Source organism: Lissotriton helveticus, chromosome 9, assembly GCF_964261635.1.
Source record: "Lissotriton helveticus chromosome 9, aLisHel1.1, whole genome shotgun sequence".
Lineage (NCBI taxonomy): Eukaryota > Metazoa > Chordata > Amphibia > Caudata > Salamandridae > Lissotriton > Lissotriton helveticus.
In genome coordinates this window covers 531,464,777-531,485,752 of record NC_136070.1, presented here as the reverse complement: position 1 = coordinate 531,485,752, position 20,976 = coordinate 531,464,777, and the positions used below count along the sequence as shown (strand labels likewise).

Genomic DNA, 20,976 nt, shown 5'->3' with positions numbered 1-20,976 from the left:
TAATAAGCTCTAGGTGGGTATGGAATGCTGCAACTCAGCTGGTTTTGAAACTTCCTAAGCGGTCTGCCATATCGGGTCAGCTTAAACATCTTTATTGGTTTCCATCGCATAGCGCATTCAGTTTAAAAACCTGCTTATGACTCATCAAATATACTACAAGTTTGGCCAGAAATATGCAAAAGACAGATATCAGAAGTATAATTCAGGCAGGGATCTTAGATCCAGTAAACCAATCTTTTTAAGACCCAATCTTTTAGGTTAAAAGCTTGGGAGGTACACTTTTTTGCTTTTTTAGCAGATAAATTATGGACTAACTTCCCCTTATCTCTGCAAAAGGTGAATGAGGAAACTAAATTTAGGATATTGTTAAAAACATGGTTTTTCTACGCTGTGTAGTTGGTTTAAGATGAATTAACTTTGCCTTGCCCATCGTGATCAGCGCCAGGATGTCTTTTTGGGTAGCTGTTTGCACTTTAAAAAATGTTTCATTCAGTCATTCATTCATAGACTTGTTCTGGTGAATTTTGTTGAAGACATATGCCTGACCCCTTAATGACTTGAATGACAAGAGACTTTCACACTTGACACTCAGGCTCATCCTGTATTCTTCTATTCATTCCATAAGGTCATCATTATATGGACAGATGGTGATGGTTACCCCACGTTTACTGAGTAATAAAGAGCGTTTATTCATAAAGATCACAGGTCTATACAACAACCTAACCATGGCTATTTAGAACATTGCTGCAGACTCTGGACTAATCCAGGCATAAGGGGGGTAGTCGATTTGCCAAGACTTTGGCAAAGATCTTGGCATCCGTATTCATGAGGGGTATAGAACGGTAAGATCGGCACTCCTTAGGTGGTTTTCTCTTTTTTGTTTTTTAAAACCCAAATATTAGTCATGTCCCAGGAGTTAGGTACCTCCATTCTAATCCCAATCTGATGCATAACTGTCCTTAGTAATGGTAAAATGAGATTCTTGTAAGTTTGATCGAATTCAATTGGCAGGGAGTCATCCCCGCAGCCTTCCCCGATGGTAGAGCAGCCAAGGACGTCAGAATTTCTTCATGCGTAATATCGTAGTGAAGAGGAGCAGCTTCTTCTTCACTCAAGTATGGCAGATAACAGCCGTTAAATATTTATCAAGCTCTATTTCATTGGGTGAACTAGACAGGGTGTAAAGTCTCTGGTAAAATTGAGAAAATTGTTCTATTATTAAGTGAGGATGTGTATCTAGCAATCCAACCTCGCCTCTTATAGCTTTTATTTGGCTTTTTGACTTATTATCAGCAAGTTGGTATGCCAACACTCTTCCAACCCATTCCCCATATTCATATTGTAGGGAGCGATGTTTAATAAAATTAGCAGCGATTCTTCCTTTTGACATCCTACCCATGAGTGAGCGTTTGTCTAGTAATAAAATATATAACTGCTCCTGATTTGGACCCCTTAACCTAATCTCATCGGCGTGGAGTGTTTCTAATTGTATCAATGTTTGATCAGCTGCCTTCGTATCAATCTCCCTTGTTTTATTTTGTTGCACAATGTACTGTTGAGTAATACCTTGCACATAGGCCTTCATTGTGGCCCATACTATGAAAGGGAAAGTGGTACCAATAGTGAACTGTAGAAATTTGGTTAGAGATTTTCGAATGAATGATATGAAAGCATCATCAGTCAGCAAGTACATGGGTAATGAAAATGACCGTCTAGTCTTGTCTACTGCCGGTGGCTGAAAACTGAGTAAAATTGGGTTATGGTCTGAGGTTATCCGGGGACAAACCTCTATATTTGCCGAAAGTAGTACGTTGTTGTTGATAAAGGCCAGGTCAATTCTAGAGTACTGATTGTGTGAGGCAGAGTAGTAAGTGTACCCTGGTAGAGCAGGATAGAGTATCCACCATACCTTTCTCAAGCAATGAAGTCGAGCCAGCTCCAGAATTGAGTTTCTAACGTTTGCCATTCTTGGGTAGCCCCCCTATTAGTGGAATCAATGCCATAGTTCAGGGTACAATTTAAATTTCTCATAACCAACAAGTCACCCTGCCAGTCCAATAACTCTAGCATCACGGCAATAATGACAGTCGGGTCATCGACGTTAGGCCTGCATACAGGGCAAAGTATATATTTTATGCCATGAATTTCTAACTGTGACATTGCCCATCTGCCTCAATGATCAGCAGCGGCTTTAAGAATACTGCACTTCATCCGTTTATGCTTTAAAAAGGCTACCCCTCTGATCGAAGCCCCCTGAGTTGTGCAAACAATTGTTTCACAACCTCGGTGTTTAAACATGCCCCTATCCTTCATAAGCCAAGTGGGTTTCAGTAAGAAATACAACTTGGGGTTTGCATCATTTAAATTCTTCCTTTACTAGCTGACGCTTACTCGGCACTTCCAATCTACCTATATTCCAACACATACACCTAACTATCCCCATTACTGAACACTGTTATTTTCAGGGAAAAAAACAAAGAGCCCCACCCAAGCCCTTTGCCCTGATTCCTTGAGCAGGGAGATAGGAAAACAACATCCAAAATCCAGCAGCTTGGGTTCATAGCAGGTAGGGATACAACAGCTCATGTCAACACTGCTATTGTGGCCTTTGATATAGCAAGGAAGGCAGCGTTAAATCTGGAGATGGTGCTAGTAGATGCAGAAAAGGCATTCAGTCAAGTGGTATGGGACTCCTTATGGGCAATGGTTCTGGCCAATGGTTTGAGGGGCTGATATATTAGATGGGTAAGTGCTCTGTATATCAACCCGCAATCTAAATTAATATACACTCCCTTGCATTCGGCCCATTTTCAAATACATTTAAGGTACCCGGCATAGGTGCCCTTTTTCCCCATTGCTATTTGCATTATATATTTAACCACTTATAAGATCACTTAATTCTAACATTCATGTCATTTAGCATCGAACTAAAGGTCACTACAAATGCAGATGACATAGCTGTCTTTTCTTCTGACCCGGCAACGGCACTTGCCTTAATTCCGGATGAAGCCAAAAAATTCTTCTGTTTTTCCGGCTATAAGCTCAATGTTAACAAGACTCAAGCTCTCCTCAACTTTCACCTTGCGACACTGATATTAGGTGCTTGCACGACTACAACCTATCTTGGGCTAAGCATTTCCCCCCGTGTGGAGCAGATATGGGTGCTTAATTATGAACCATTGCTGCAGTCTGCTGTAACTGAAAGCTTGACGAACTGGTATAAACTTCCAATTAGCATAATTGGCAAATGCAATATTATTTATGACAGTGCTGTCCAAGTTTTTATACCTGTTTTGTACCATCCCCTTGCGTGTTCCTAATTTTTACTTTAAGAAACTAGAAAGAGTAATAAGTAGTTTTATATGGGGTAAAGCAAGCACGTGTGTCATATGATCTGTCAAACTTCCCTACAATCAAGGATGGCTGCAACTTCCCGATTTGAAATTATACTACTGGGCTGCATTTTTAGGACACCTTCAAAGCCTTCTGTTCACAAAGAACCAACATTTCTGCTTCCAGCTTGCACTTGGATCAGATAGCAGTACGATTTTGTACAAAATCAATGATCCCAACTACTTTAAGAGAGTTCGATTTAAGACGCTCAGGGATATAACACATATTTGGCAAGAAATCTTAGGCCACTACTCTCAGTCCTTCAAGTATATTTATTTTAATTCTAATCTCCCTCTATGGGGTAACCCAGCCCACCCGGAAGTTTTTCACTATGCAATTGGCCTACGCTGGGCATGTTATGGCATTGGCAACTGTATGATCTCAATGGCTTTCGAACATTTGCTGATCTACAAACCTTGTATGAATTTCCTCAACACCTATTTTATAAGTATTTACAAATTAGAGACTATTTTTTAAGACAGCAAAAGGCTGCAATACTGGACAGCTCTGATCTATTGGCATGTTTAAATGACATGACCAAGAAATCACAAACCAGCATGATTTATTTACAGCTTTCTCAATATAGGACTGACAATAGCCAGCGGCTGGCTACTAAGTGGGCCAAGCTTTAGGTGTAGAAATTGCTAGTGGAGCAGTATATTCTACTAGTTTAAAACTGCAGCAATTTTGCACCACCTGTATGTTATATTACACCCCTGAAATGATTGCAAAATGGGCTCAAACAGAACAGGGAGATGGGGTAGATAGGCCGTTCTGTCCAACATTTTGCTGTTGGGCTTGTATTCATCCTTCTGGTCAACCAGATGGTGGCCTGCAAATCTGGGTGACTGTCCAACCCCAGTATCCAACGTCAAAAATCTTGGAGTCATCTTTGATGACAAACTAACATTCAATAGTCAGATCAATAGGCTCTCCTCCACAATTTGGTTCATCTTAAAAAAGATCCGAAAAATCCGTCCATTTATCCCCCCTGGTGCAATCAAAACTTTGGTTACAGCCTTGGTCCTTTCGCGATTGGATTATGGGAATGCCCTATACATGGGGATGCAGTCCCAACATCTTCTTAGACTGCAGTGTTTGCAGAACGCTGCAGCCAGATTAGTACTAGATATTCCTAGGTTAAACTTAGACTCCCGCGGTTTAAGAGCTCTCCGTTGGCTCCCAGTGAAAAAGTGGATTGAGTTTAAATCCCAATGGCTGGCTTTAAAATCTCTACAGGGTACAGGGCCGCAAATCTTGAGAACGTACCTGAAATGGTATACGCCAGCCAGAAGTTTAAGATCTACCTATACAAAACTTCTGCAGGCACCCAAGTTTAAGACGGCTCGTTGGGATAGAAGAAGCTTCCTGCTGGGAAAAGTGAAGATCTGGAACCAGCTGCCCATTTCCATAAAGAGCAGCATTTCACTCTTATCCTTCAGAAAGGTGCTAAAAACCTGGCTCTTTAACAACGGATCCATCTTGTATTCCCGTCAAAACCGCTCAGATGTTCCGTTTCCAGCACCAAGACGCACTCAGGCATTCGCTGCGCTCTAAAAATATGCCAATCGAATCAAAATGCGGAATGATGGCAGCAAATATTGTGCATTTGTTTGGAACCTTCCCCAAGCTTGATATATTCTGGAATGAAGTTACGCAAATTACCAGTAGTCGCTTAGCGTTGGATTTTTCTCACACGGAAAAAGACATCATGTTAGGTTATAAGGTGGAAGCCAACTTTGGTTTGAGGTCTTTCTTTTTTATTACTTTAGTTGCAACTTGACTTTGTATTGTAAGGGCATGGATCTCGCCAAAACTCCCCACAGCAGCAGAATTGCGGTCAATTATGAAAGAGATTTGTGAGAGGGAAAGGGCGTTGGCTAGAACTAGAAGCGTTATCTAACTACAACCCTAGAACAGGAGCCAGGGGCTATAATAGCTATTTTCCGAACAGTGGCTCTTGAGCTATATTTACACACTTAAACAATTAAATACCCATAGATTTAAGTAAAAAAGAAAAAGAGAAAAGGCATGATATAAACATAAAATCACAAATACCCATGTACATAATATAAATAATTTTAATGGAAAGCAAAAGGGCGCTCAGACAATTACACTCATACTATACATATCCCAAGACATAACATGTAAAAAGTAAAAAACCCAATGGCAGAGGAAAATATATACAACATTTAACACAGTACACAATCAAACAATAATGTCCTCTGAAATTTAGGCCATGTTGGAGGCGTCGACGGCGTTTCAACCCAGGGTTGTTTAAAGGGTCATCATCAGGACAATAAGCTTCAGGAGTGAGAAGCGACCACTTAATAAAGTTTTCTTAAAATCTGTTCCACAGGATACTCCTCTTTTAATCCAACAAGTAATGTTTCCCTAATTTAAAATTACTAGTAAAGCAAGGGAGTCCTGTATATAAGAAAGTCATACACTGAATACGAGGTCATCCATGGGGGGCGTCAACTAATGATACTGATAGGGCAATGTTCCGGCAAGGTATAGAACTCTTGGCAGCATCAGAGCATTCATAAATTAATTCGTTTTTGAAAGGAGCTCCGTGTGTGACGTCCATTGTCCAGCCGACAGCTGTTTTTGGCATGCCGGTCGCGTGGACAAAGCGCTCTTTTACCCTTCCTTGGGTCTGGTTCGCGCTATAGAAAACTCTAAAAATAAATAAAATAGATAACGGAATTTGCTGAGGGAAGAAAAGGGAATAGCAGGTAGGTTGATTGAGACATAAAGTGCAGAGAGAGGTTTAGAAAATTAAAGAAGATGGCTGAGTAAGAATGCTAAAAACTGAGCTGAGGAAAGGATACAGAGGGGGTGAAGGACACGGGGGTCAGTGAAGTAAGTTAGGAGGAAGTATGGCACCCTCTTATCTTCTGCTGTTTTTGGCTTGCCGGTCGCGTGGACGATGGACGTCGCACACGGAGCTCCTTTCAATAACTAATTAATTTATGAATGCTCTGAGGACATATTGTTTGATTGTGCACTGTGTTAAATGTTGTATATATTTTCCAATGCCATTGTTTTTTGACTTTTTACATGTTATGTGATGTGATATGTATAGTATGAGTGTAACTGTCTGAGCGCCCTTTTGCTTTCCATTAAAATTATTTATATTATGTACATGGATATTTGTGATACTATGTTTATATCAGGCATTTTCTCTTTTTCTTTTTTACTTAAATCTATGGGTATTTAATTGTATAAGTGTGTAAATATAGTTTAAGAGCCACTGTTCGGAAAATAGCTAGAACTAGAAGCGCGCGCTTATTGTAAAAATTTGATTGCATATGGAACACATTTGCTTGAATCATATGATAACTAGGTCTCCCTTCCTTTTCTTTTCTGCTCTTTTGTTTCTTAAAGGCATATGTATTGATTCTTTGCATGCATTACATTGTATATGATGGGAATATTTATTTTCCTCTGTATTTTCTGTTGTTCATCTTATGGTCTCTGAACAATTGTAAAAAGTATAAAGATTGCTTCCTTTGACAAACAAAAAAGGAACATTGCTGCAGACCTGATAGTTGGAAAAAAGGTAAGGACTTGGCTATGCACCCATATTAAGCTGCACTCAGTAGAAGGTAACTCATGCCAGTTAGCTCTTTCTGGATGCAAAAATATTGCAAATTGACATCCTATCCTTTATTAGAATAAAATAATGTTGCATGCATGTAATTTATATATACACATTGTCAGTGGTGCATATACCACCTGACAAGACCTGAGCATCTTTTGTGGTTAAATAAAGGTCTGCTCTATTTGTTGTGCATGGTTGGCAGAGTGTGGGTTTTCAAGGAGGCCAGTTTGATTAGTTGGGCGTCACACTTGAGTTTCAGTGGTGTTCTCCAATGTATTCTAATTATATTGTGTCTGTGCTCATAAAGGACAGTAGCAAGAGTGCAAAAAGTTCAAAAAGGAAGCAAAATCATTCTTGATGAGCAAGTTCCTCCATTAAAATCCGCACAAACACCGAGTCAGCTTACAACCTCAAACTTGTCCATACTCTCCGAACATTGATTTTTTGATGCTAAGACATTCACAATCTCGAATTGACTCCTTTTGCTCAGAACAGTTCTCTACTCTGCTTTTATCCCACAAACTCTGTTATACTATGTTGTTACTTTGTATGCTTTGTTTTGTATGCTATGTTTGTACCAAATGTTCTATGCATACCTTGTTCACTATGTAAAGCGCTCTGTTACCCTTCCTTGCGTCTGGTTCGCTCTACAGAAAACTCTAAAAATAATTAAATAAATAAGAAAATTTGCTGAGGGAAGAAAAGGGAATAGCAGGTAGGTGAATTGAGACATAAAGAGCAGAGAGAGGTTTAGAAAATGAAAGAAGATGGCTGAGTAAGAATGCTAAAAACTGAGTTTAAGGAAAGGATACAGAGGGGGTGAAGGACACGGGTCAGTGAAGTAATTTAGGAGGAAATATGACACCCTTCTATCTTGTGTTATAGTTGGACAGATGTAGTATGGCTGATGGGGATCAACGTACTAACAGGCTGAAGCTGCCTGGAGAATTCTAAAGGTGAGACAGAGATAATGCAGCAAAGGGTGTGCAGAGGTGGAGGGTAGGCATGATGGTTAGGAAGAAGATATCAGTAAAGAGGGAGTTAGAGGCTGAATAGGTTGAGGAGCTTCGTGGAATATTGGGCAGTTGGAGGGTAATAAGAAAATAAGTGAAATGATATTGGGAAAGATGAAGTAGAGTTAAACAGTAGAGGCAAACAGAAGAGGGTAGGGTACTTTGCGATATTTGGGTGATCAAGTGGTTTATGGTTGTATAAAGTCAAGGAGGAAGAGCAGGATTGACTAAAGCCACAGGAGTTGGAAAGGAAAGCATTGGAGACAAAAGAAGGCATGAAATTGTCTCTCCAGGAAGAGCAATTATGAAAAAGAACACCAGGAGACAGAATATGTTTCTGTCTAAAGTATTGCATTGTAGGAGCTGAAACAATTAGAAGCAATTTGATATCCTGCACAAAAACAATCCTGCCTGCATTGCTCTAGGCAGCAAAGTGCGCCCCAGGGCAGGGGGAAAAGACGAGAACGCACCGTATTTCAGAAATACAGTGCATTCCTGCCCTTTCACATTGACGTAGGGCAGTGTGGCAAGAAGGCTTGCATGTTGCCCTACGCCAATTCCCCGTGAATAAGGACCTAGCTGTTCTGAAAGAAAAAGACTTCGCCTGAAGCAGCCAGAGATGGAAATGCTAAGGAATCATAAAAACAGCACATTATCAGAAGTTCAGGGCAAAATTTAATTTATGCTAATTTCTGGCATTTCGCATTACAGTTGTCATGTGAAATGCCTGAGATTATGGGGTCCTTTAGGATGGCGGGCGGACTGAGTCCGCCTGCCACCCTAGTGGTGCTGGGACCGGCCATCAGTGGTGCGGCAGTCTCGCACCGCCAATTAGGATGCAGCCGCCACCCTGGCGGACGCATCCCGCATATTCAACATTGTGGCATGCGGTGCTGTGAGCAGCACCCGCCACAATGTAGAAAATGCATGGAGTGCATTGACATGCACAACGTGACAGTCACCGAGAGGTGCCCGCCACCTTGTGTATGCCAATGTGGGAGGGTTCCATGGGTACCCCCCAAGTGCAGCCCCCCACACCCCCCAAAGCGATTCCTGCATGCCTTTCCATGGCAAGGCATAACACCGCCCACATCATAATATGGGTGTGCCGCCACCATATTATAGGCCTTTTCCGCCTGTTAGGCAATCATGACGATAGCCTACCGCCGCGATACCCCCGCCATGCTAATGTGGTGGGGGGTAAAAGGCCGTCCGGCAGGGTGATTTGGCAAGCGGATCGCCATCTCCGGTTGGGCGGTCGCGATCTGCCCACCATGCTAATGGGTCCCTATGTCCTTACAGAATGTCATAGCTGATACTTCGTTCAGGTAAAAATTCTATCGCAGGAACATGTGAAGAACATAAACACGAGATGATCTTGACCGCATCACACACAATTTCGTGCTATTTTGAAAAAAAAATCCTCCCGCAGGATGCATTTCGTGGCAAGAAATAGTGCAAAGTGCGTAATAATTTGTAATACTGCATACTTATTTTACCACATGTCCCATAATGTCTGCACAGGAGATTATACAAATTTTACCCAGCTCACCAACCGAAAGCTTTGTTAGACACTATGGGCCATATTCTCAAGGAAGTGGCGAAGAGAGAGGTGAGCCTTCTTGGCTTAACGCCTCTCTCCTCCACTTCAGAAACGCGAGGCTGCACCCTGTTCTCAAGTATATGGGGAAGCCTCGCGTTTCCCCCTGTGATGGTGCTAAGTTTCACTACTTAGCGCGAACCCAGGCACCCTTGCACTCTGGGTGCAAGCAGGGAGGTTTGTTTATGTACAGGAAGGTGTCCCTTCTTGAGAATATGCCCACAACTAGATACCTTGGACTCTTCCTGGGTTAATGCAATGCTAAACATCCCAGAAGCCAGTGGCAGTTCTCATTGTAATATTTCATGTTTTCCAGGTGAAGTGGTCTGCTGGTGTCCGGGATGGAGTTGTTGGAAGCACTGATTCTTCTCTCAATATTATGCATCACCTATTTTGCCTTTTTTTATTGGAAATGGTGGGCAAAAAAATCTCTGTTTCCACCTGGCCCGATGCCACTGCCTTTTATAGGCAACTTACTGCAAGTCAACATTAATGACCTAGTCAGTTCACTCATGAAGGTAATGTGCTTTCTGTGCTTCTGTTCTGCAAATGTAATGTAATTAAATGTCACAATGCCATTGGATGTACATGCTCTGTACTTTGCTCTGTCTTGGGTGTGAACTAAAACTTCCTCTTTGCTAGGTAACCCTAAATAAGCTAAGAAATTAAATGGAGGGCGTGGATCCAGTTTACAAAACCTTAGGTTAGCATGGTAAATGCAAATGAAAAAAATATTACCCCAGTGAAGTGTGGCTAATCACTTTCTGGATCAGTCATAAATTATAAAATGGCGTCCCATTCGAGTGATCTTGCTCATCAGAATTAGTAAAGTCTGTGATTTTTGAAAAAATGTATGTATAGCAATGATTTTTAAGTACCTAATTACGAATGCCTTGTATTGGGGGTTGAAATTTATCGCACATGTACCACAGAAAAACCTTCCTGTTCTGGTATTTGCTGAGTATTTTCCCCTGGTATATTTCACCAGGTTTATTTGCGAGAAATTGCTGGAATGTAGAGATTGCCAAAAAAATCATGTTTCCGATCTTCATGTTTGTGCAAGGATAGGAAAAAGGGTCAGCTCATTACAAGGGCCCTAGATTTTCTACAAACAATCCCAATTTAACAAATATTTACAGTCCTATGTGCCTTGTAATCATTTTGGAAGAAAAAAAAATCCATGCAAATAAGTTCCTTTGTCCAGTACAACTGCAATACTGCTACCCAGGGCACAAGACCTAAAAAAGAAGTGGGGGACTAACCTAGTTAGGCAGTATGCAGGTAACATCATGACTCACAACATCACAGTGCGTGAAATCTCGGTGCACAACATCACGGCGCATGACATCACACATGGCATCACAGGAATCGACATCATAGAAAGTGGCATCACAAGCCACGACTTTACAGGAAGTGGAATCACAGTAAGTGACATCAGATCTAAAGCCCTCACATATATGTTTAGCAGGTCTATCATGTGTACATTTGAGCGCATTGCAATGATAATAGCAACCTGAGCTATGGAAGATGATATGTGACTTCTACACCTTGCAATCTCCCAGTTTTATGTAACACATACTGTTCATTCATTAACAAACTTATATAATTTATTGTACATGTAATATGCATGTGTTGATGTAAAGCGCTCTAACACCCTGAATTGGCATGAGCAGGGCTATACAAGAAAAAATAGCGGCACTTAAATTATTTCAACTCAGGGAAGTAAGCGCTATATAAATGCAATTTGCTTTGTGTAACAACTGGGAAATACCAACACATCTGACATTCCTACAGTGCATGCATATCTCCTAAACAGGGACTGAACAAAGTGAAAAACAGCCTCTCTTAAGTATGTGTGAAGTGCTAACAAGGTGTGAGCCTTTGTTTCCCCTCCGCTTCATTTGCATCAGGTGTGAGGCTCATGACTTATCCCAGCCAGGAGACACGAACAAAAGGAAGCCTGAGAACCCCTCGAATTCCGCCTATTTTATGGACCCAGCAGGAGTGTTTAAAAAGAAAGCCCCGTCCCTGCCTGCACATTGGTGCCAGTTGCAGATGGAAAGCAGACCAAGTGCAGATGCTGCTGAAAGTGTCCTGGTGTTTGGAAATTACACCTGGACAAGATCAGCACATTATTCAGTGGGGCCCAAATTCTTGGCAGGGTGGAAGGCGTTCACCCTGTGAAAATAGTGGGTGGACCCCATCCACCCGCGTGTACCCCAGACTTGTGCCTGCTGCTACCCATGAGCGTGTCCTGGCTCTGGGTTTGACTCAGATGTATTTATTTAGCAGAATGCCCTTAAGAAACTTTAGGCAGTCGTGTCCGGCATGTCTCGCAGGTTGGGGTGCGGGGGTTGGACAGGGGGATCATTTTAATTAAAAAAAACAAAAAAACCTTACCTTCGGCCGTCAGATCCCACGTCGCTTCATCCTGCCAGGAAGTAGCCGCAGGCAGCCGCAGGCAGCCGCCCTCTCCTAATCTAATCACAAGGCTGCAATGCAGCGTTGTGATTGGCTGGGACGTCGACTGCACAGGCGTCTATAGGGAGGCTGTTTTCTCGATGCAGGCTTTATGCAGCCTACATGGAGAACGCAGGAGAGTGTGCATGACTGGTTTGGTTGGCCCTAGCGTTGACAAAACAGTTAGCGCCCACAACATTGGGCTAGCCTCTCCTCCACAAAACCAAACCCTTCTGCTTTCTCGCAGTGTCCGAAGCAGGACCATAAAATTGTATTTTTACCATTTTATGTTTCAGCTTCTCCCAGTGCGAGAAAGCAGTGGGGCAACGCTCCTCCACCCACATGGGGGAGCCAGGTGGTCATTTCCTAAATAAAGGTGACTAGGGAGGGCGTTTTACAACCAAGGTGCTGAGTAGGAGTAAGCTCATCTTCCCAATCGGGTACAGAAAATCAGAGGAATAGCAAATACAGAGGCATCCTCGTAGCGAAGAGTTTTTTTGCAAATGTGAAACTTAACTCTAGATCAAATAAAAGCAGATGCAAGGTTATAGTAATCTCTATGAATAATTCAGAGAGCTTTAACATGCAAGTGTCATAGGTAGCCAATGAAGACTTTTTAGTGTCTGTTTTTGACTTTTACTAAAAACCCAGGGCTTCATTTGTGAGGTTTTGCCATTGGGCAGTGAAGCAGGCTCTCCTGCTTCGCTGCCCTACTGCTCAAAGAAAATGGCAGGAATACACCGTATCCATCAGATACGGTGCATTCATGTCCTTTTCCCCTGTGACAGCACACAATGGCCTGCCGTGAGTCAACACAGGCACCTTTGCACCATTGTGCAAGGGTGCCCGCATTGCGGGGATGATTATTTTTGTGCAGGAAAGGATAACTGCATGCACAAAAACAATCACAAGAGGCTTTTTCCTCTTAATATGTGTGCCTCAGAATGCAGCACACATAGAAAAAGGAAAACAAGAAGAAATAAAGATATTTCTCCTTGATGGGGCTCCCTTATGCCTCCCCTGGGGAGGTGTACATTTTTGTCGCTGCCTCAGATTTACTATTTCTCGTAAATCTGGGGCAATGTCAAAAAGCCATGGATATTGCTGAGAACGCCCCCTGCAAAACCCTTTGCACACCCCTTTAAATGATAAAAATGCTTTGAAGGGAACACTATTTACGAGGTAGCATTTAGTGGCTTTGTGCTGCATCCTAAATATGGAGCAGGCTCCTGCGCCACGGAACGTCACAGTCCTTGGAAAGCAATGAAAGCAAAACAATGGGTCATTAGTAAGTACTGATGAGTCTGCCATTGAGCAGTTCTTAACAGTGAAATAACCAACTTTTCTTTCCAATGTCACAGTAGATCTGCAGGAGAAAAGCAAGCATTACAAAGCAAAATAAGGTGTGGAGTTATAAGATCCATTACAAGATGAAGTCCGCTGAGTGGGCCAAGCAGCATCCGGGGAACCAGATTTATTAGTATGGAAATGTGTTAATATAGAGTCGTAGGGTGAACTGAGCCCTAGCCCTAAGATGAGTGCCTTGTCTTAGACCAAGGTTGGGCAAGCTTTATTGTTATTAAAAGTGATATATTTCTTTAATACTTGAAAGGCCACTCTGAAGAATGTGTCTGATATTTTCTTCAGTGATCACCAGCTTTTTGAAATCATCAAGTTTTTAAAATTAGCTTTTGATAATGAAATATGCTTTGTCGGTATCACACATTATATTTTTTATGCAAATTCGTTCCTGAAATTAATTTGCAAGATACAACCCGGAGACTGGTTTCCGGAAAAAAATTCTCTCAATTTAACCTCAGCTCTACCCCTTCTTTTGTTTCTGTCTCACTATACTTTATTTAGGCGAGGTAGACACCCACCACAAAAACATTTTACGAACTTTTATACATTTTCCGTAGTATGAAATGCTGACATCACCATCACAACTCATTGTCTGCCACACTCGGGGACCAAGGTTAAAAGTCTTTACATAACGATTGATCCCCAACTCAGGATGGCCCTGCAGATCACACTGTATTCAAGGAGGCTTCTTAGATCAACACACCTTGCAGAAGATCTTTTAGTATCTCAGTGTCCCACTCAGACCTGAGTGATGACTGTTGCTTTCCAAAAGAAGCTTTAGCTTAACATTATTATAGCATGTCCTACAATACCATAACATGGTGTAGGATGATATGACATAATAAATAACACGTGTACAATGTTACCTCTGTGCCCTCCATTCTAATCAATCTTATTGCCGTTACTCCACAGTATTTTTCTGTGTGCGTACCGGTGTACAGTGCAGTGTCTGGTATTGCACTATGACAAACAACTGAGATACATTTTTCAGAGGCGGATATCCGCCTTCTGACTCTAGTCGAACTTCCCTTAAAAACATATGTTTTTTTTATAATGCGTCGTCAAAAAATGCATAGTCTACTCAGGAATTCAATCATATTTAGTTAAATTTATTCATACCAATTACTCCATAGGCTGATGTAATTCATGTAAATATGTGGTAATTCAAGATTTAGAATATTTCATCCATGTTTCACAATGTCCCTTTCCTGAACAGCAGTCACACTTTCAATTATTCGTACATAGAATATACACGCAGTCCACAACTGTATATGTTACCCAAAATACATAAAAATGTCACTAATCCACCTTTTAGACCAATTGTATCAGCCTGCGAGTCAATTTCTGAACAGATTGGAAAATATTTCGATTTTTTTTCTCCAAACCATTGTACAAGAATGGGAGACACACACTGTGTTTGTTAATAGCCTCACTCGATTGGGTACAGACCACATTGAAGAATGGTGGCAGTGCACCATTGCTGTAAATTCATTATACACTTCAATTCCTCGTAATGAAGGTTTAAAAACAGTAGAATGGGCACTTCTTGATCTGGGACCTATAAGGGCTAAGAAGATCTTCCTATTGGAACTATTACATTTCACTCTACTTCATAGCTACTTTCAATGTAACAACAGGTTTTATGCACAATGCATTGGCACATCTATGGGCTTTGCCCGACCTCCACATATCCGAATATCTTCATGTCAATTTTCAAACATGACTTCATACTTCATTAAGGGGCATGGCAACAAAACCAAGTCCTATACAAGAGATACATTGATGACATTTCCATGATTTAGAACGGTCATCGGAATTTAATGGAGGACAAGATTTACAGGCTCAATCAATGCAATGGCCATATAAAATTCTTACCCCAGATTAATAAACGTAAGATCCCTTTTTACATTTTAACAGCTTCCATCAATTCCCACTCAAACACCATTCACCGTAGTCACAATTTATCAAACTCAAAAGAATTGTTTCCGATCCATCGGAATTATCCGACACCATTGATTAATTTTCAATAAGATTCAAACAACAGAGATATCCACAAAATTTTATTGAAGAAGCTATTCATCCTGTTTCTAAATTTGACAGACATGAATTGTAGACCAAAACCCAGCCATCAAAAGGCCATGCAATGGTATGCGTATTAAAACATTCCACTAAACCACACACAGTCAAATCCATCATCAATAGACATTGGGCTATCATCCAAACTGAACCAGATCTAATGAATTTATAACACACAAAAAAAAAAATTTTTGCCTTTCCACATACTTGAAATTTGAAAGAACTACTGTGAAGCAAGAAAAGCTCAGACAAAGCTGAACACGGAGGAATGCAAATATGTGCAGACTGCGTCCATTACAATAATGTGAATAACAGCATCAAAATAAAACTAAAACGGATGTATGTCGTTACAACGCATGCTTTTTCCACGCATGCCTTTACAACGCAGGTATTACAACGCAAGTCGTTACAACGACTTGCGTTGGGGGGCGCTGGATAGTGAACTTGCGTTGTAATACCTGCGTTGTAAAGGTACTGCGTGGTAAAAGTTTCGTTGTAAAGGATGTTTACCAACTAAAACATTCAACTACTTGCGACACTGAAAATGTGAGTTACGTCCTTTTGATAAATTATACGTGGTCAAAACTGAGCGTAAAATTAAAATCCAGATACCTTGATAGCCGGGGCTGGTGGCTCAGTGGACTAATGCGTCCACTGCAGGTGCCTGTGTTTGACCTCCTGGTCACAGGTTCAAATCCTGGCGGGTCCACTCAGCCTTTTATCTATCTGAGTTCGATAAAATGAGGCCCATTGAGTTGAATAACAATAAACATCTCTTGGGAGAACGTGCGCTTTACAAGTACACATGTTACGTTATAACTGAAAACAAAAGCAATATCACAAACCACAATTCAACTGTAATGTATTGGCTTCAAGCTGGGCACAATATAGCGCAACTACGTTTTACCATCATAGAAGTAATGAAACTGAGACCTGACATGGATCCTTATAAACAACTTGCGAGATAGGAATTTTTCTGAATTAAAAAATTGAATTCTATGCAGCTGCTTGGGATGAATGACAGATTGGAATATGTGTGCTTCCTATGAGATTCTTGTTTAGTATTTTTGCCATTAAATTGGGAACCTCAGCTGTTTTGGCTATTGACCACCATCATAATTTACATTATTATTTTTCATTCTTCATGTTTTAGTTTCATTGTTCATATTGTGCAGTTTTACTGTTAATTGATATACATTTTATACTACTATTTTATTTGAGTTACAGTTTCAATCTTTACTGGTGCACAGGGTTTCTTTAAAAGTTGTGTTTTTCACTTTGCATGGTCTACACCTTTAAGAATAACTCATCTGGCACACTAATAAGCTACGTATGCCGTACGTATATATGTTCACTAAAAAACAACAATCCTGCAGGATTCGCCATCAGTAGCACTTGTGGAGGAGAAGTATGGCGTGACTCTGCCTGTTAAGTGGTAGCCACTTATATGCACATCTTCTATACAAGGTGCATTCGGGGTTGTACTGGATTCCCATTCAGAGGTGGCCGTAGCGGTCCACCTGCAAGAAAGCTCTAAGCATGTTTGATTCTAACAGCGTCAGTTGCATGTCAAGCACACTCCATTCATAGAAGGCTTGTTGATACTTTTGTGCACGCAATGTCTGTTCACCTTTGAGCACGTTTTCATTTCAGTAAGTTAAACTTGCACGTATGTGCTTTTATGTTTGGACAGACAACTTTGGTGCGGGTGCAGGCATACCGTTACCATTGAATATGATCCTTTTCACTCAGCTGCTGGGTGTTCATTTAATAACACTTTAAATACTCATTAGAATAAAAGAGGATACAAATAACATATTTTCCATAAAAATATTACAATATAATTAATATTAAACAGGAGAAAAAAGGCAAAGAAATAAAAGAAATGCAAGAAACTCATTGGAGGTTGAAAGTTTTCTGACCGGTTACTGGAAATCTGAGAAATAGAGAGTTTATTTAAATAAACAATTAGGGGTAACCAAAAAAGATTTATTTATCTGTGGGTAACAACAGGGGGCAAACGCTATGTTCAATCTATGATAATGGCATACAGTGTTCCACCAAGATTTGACTGAAAGCTTATTTGGGCATTTCCAATTGAGTGTAATTTGTTGAAAAGCTAAAGCTAATATGAGGTCAAACAGCCCATGTTCATGAGATAAAATCCGTTGTTACTCTGATAAACTTCCCATAAATAGGAGGGTATACAATAATGGAATATTTAGATAAAAAATATTCAAGATCCGCGGCCAAATTTGTAACCAAAAAGAAGCTACGGGAGAGCATGAAAAAAGGAGGTGATAGAGGTCAGCCAAGGTATGATCACAATACCAACAGGTTTTATTGTTAGAGTGTGTAAAATGAGCAATGGAAATGGGAGTGAAATAAAGTCTGTGATATAGAAAAACATAGATTGAGTAGTAGATGCAGATCTAGATATTTTTAACGATAGTTCAAGTTCAAGTTCAGGAATTTGTATAGCACACTACTCACCCAGAGGGTCTCAAGGCGCTTGGGGGAGGGTGTGCATTATTTATCGAATAGCCAGGTTTTAAGTTGTTTTCTGAAGGAAATGTGGTTCTGTGTAAGGCGGAGGTGAGTGGGGAGAGAATTCCATCTTTTGGCCGCTAAGTAGGAGAAGGATCTTCCTCCCATGGTGGATCTGTGGATGCGCGGAATTGTGGTGAGGGCTTGATTGGAGGATCGTAGTTGGCGGGTGGGTGTGTAGAAGGACAGTCGTGTGTTGAGGCATTCAGGTCCTAGGTTGTAAAGGGCCTTGTGTGCGTGGGTGAGGAGACGGAACGTTATTCTCTTGTTGACGGGAAGCCAGTGGAGGTCTTTCAGGTGACCGGTAATGTGAGCTTGACGAGGGATGTCCAGTATTATTCTGCTGATGCGTTTTGGATGCGTTGGAGTTTTTTCTGTAATTTGGCTGTGGTTCCGGCGTAGAGGGTGTTTCCATAGTCCAGTCGGCTAGTGACCAGTGCGTGGGTGACAGTCTTTCTTGTATCGGTGGGGATCCAACGGAAGATTTTTTTGAGCATGCGAAGTACGTTGAAGCATGAGGATGAGACGGCGTTGACTTGTCTGGTCATCGAGAGGGAGGAGTCTAGGATGAAGCCCAGGTTACGTGCGTGATCTGTAGGTATGGGTGCTGTGCCCAGGGCCGGTGGCCACCATGAGTCGTCCCAGGCAGAGGGGGATGATCCTAGGATGAGGACTTCCGTTTTGTCCGAGTTTAGTTTTAGGCGGCTGTTTTTCATCCATTCGGCTACTTCTTTCATGTCTTCGTGAAGATTGGTTTTAGCGGTATTAGGGTCTTTGGTGAGGGAGAGGATCAGCTGGGTGTCGTCTGCGTAGGAGATAATGTTGAGGTTGTGTTGGCGCGCGATGGATGCGAGGGGACTCATGTATACGTTGAAGAGGGTGGGACTGAGTGAAGATCCTTGTGGTACGCCGCAGATGACTTCGGTGCCCTCTGATCTAAAAGGGGGAGGCGGACTCTCTGGGTTCTTCCGGCAAGGAACGAGATGATCCAGTCCAATGATGTGGCCAATAACTTGCTCCAAAAGTCATTGCTCCATTCACAACCAAAATCTGCCTCCTAGGCGAGCTCAATCTTAGTCTTAGATCGCTCTGGGTTAATGGAATTGAGAGATTAATAAATGAGAGAGGTCTTTGGGGATGCTGATAGGATTCTAGGAACTCGATCCTGGGTAGACAAAGAATCTTCAGAAGAAAGGGACTAGAAGGCTTCAAATAGTGCTTCAATAAGTAATGAAAACTTATGCTGAAAGGAGCAAGGACATTTAAAATTAGTTGGGGTCCTGGGGTAAAGAGCAAGGAGAAGTGCAAGGAGAAGTGCCATCAAATATATCTTGAACACAGATAATGCCTTTAGATCTCCAGGAGCTCCAGAAATGAAGGTCTATTATTAATGATGAGAAAATGATCATGCCAAAGAGGAGAATGCAAGAACATGTTTCTAGACATTTAGACATTTTCTTTGGTTGACAACAAGGTTTTAACAGTTAGCAAGTATGTTTAAATAATGGAAGAGATGTGAGACTGGTCTTGGCCGTGAAAGACAGAACTTCCAGGAAAGAGAAAGGGGAAGAGAGACGGCGCTCAATATTTACCAATAAAGGGGTGAAAGGAGAAATGTTTGCTTGGGGCCACTCAGAGGCGTGTTTAAGACAAAAGGCTTCATGATATAATCTCAAATTTGGAAAATTCACCCCTCCGGTGGATTTGAGTTTTCTAAGGTGGGATAAAGAGATTCTGGATTTTGTATTGTTCCACAAAAATTTGGAAAGTACGAAGTTACGTTTTTTCAAATAGATAGAAAGAATATCAACTGGAATCATTGAGAGAATATATAACATAATAGTGGTGATCATCATTTTGATAGAATCTAGGAAAGAAAAAGAGGATTCCAGGAGGAGAGCAGTTTGGAAATGTGATCAAGAATGTATTTAATATTTATTTAATCAAGTCCGAAATAGAGCTTGTGAACCAAATCCCTAGGTATTTAATTTTTTAACTATTCTAATGAAACCCAGTTGGAATGATGTTGAGAACAACATTTGGATATGGGAAGAATCTCTGTTTTATCTAAGTTAATTTTTTAACTCAATACGGACAAAAAGTCTGAGAATTCATGCAATAATGGGGGGATAGAAAGTTCTGGGTTAGATATAAAGAGTAAGATATCATCCACGTAGGCAGAAAGCTTCAAATGTTGATCTCCGTGTAAAAAAAACAGAAATAGAAGTTTCATAGCGGATGAGAGCCAGAAAGGGTTCAAGAGAAATAATAAAAAGGAGAGGAGATACAGGACAACCCTGTCGGACACCACGGTGAAGTGAGAATCTTTTCGATACAAGACCATTAACAATAGTGGAAGCAGTAGGTGCCGTATAAAGTAAAGAAACCAGGGAAATGAATTTAGACTGAAAACAATGCCAATGGAGTGACTGAAATAAAAAGGACCATTCAACTCTATTGAAAGCTTTTTCTGCATCAATAGATATTGCAGCCAGGGAATGAGATAGAGTAGATGCCTTACTTAGAACATTGAAAAATAACCGAGAGTTATAAGAGGTTAATCTGCCCTTTACAAAACCACATTGTTCTGGACCAATTAGAAGGGTAGAAGGGGTAGTAGTGATTCAGGAAGTAATGTCAAAAGTTTAGCAACAATGTTATAGTCTACATTTATTAAGGATATAGGGCAATCATTTTTGTAGAGTTTGGGATATTCACCTTCTTTGTGAAGGAGACAAAGAGAGGCTTCTCAAAAAGTACTGCTTGCATTACCAGTGGTACAGATATATTGAAATAGTATAAAGAGTTTGGGGAGTAGACAATTTGAAAAGTGTAAGTAAAATTCTACTGAGAAACCATCTGGGCTAGGGGATTTATTTTTCTTTAGTGAGTTAAGAGAACTGGTAATTTATTGGTGC

The 20,976-nt window shown here is 41.0% G+C and overlaps 1 protein-coding gene across 2 annotated transcripts in view; it reads left to right on the top strand.

Moving 5' to 3' along the window:
- LOC144781505 (cytochrome P450 2F2-like) overlaps positions 1-20,976 on the top strand; it is a 678,085-nt gene that overhangs the window by 73,040 nt on the left and 584,069 nt on the right. For both annotated transcript variants that reach the window (XM_078660390.1, XM_078660391.1), the window contains exon 2: positions 9,930-10,131. In XM_078660390.1, coding sequence (XP_078516516.1) covers positions 9,955-10,131 — 177 coding nt within the window. In that variant the 5' untranslated portion in view covers positions 9,930-9,954. The remainder of the gene's footprint in view (positions 1-9,929; positions 10,132-20,976) is intronic.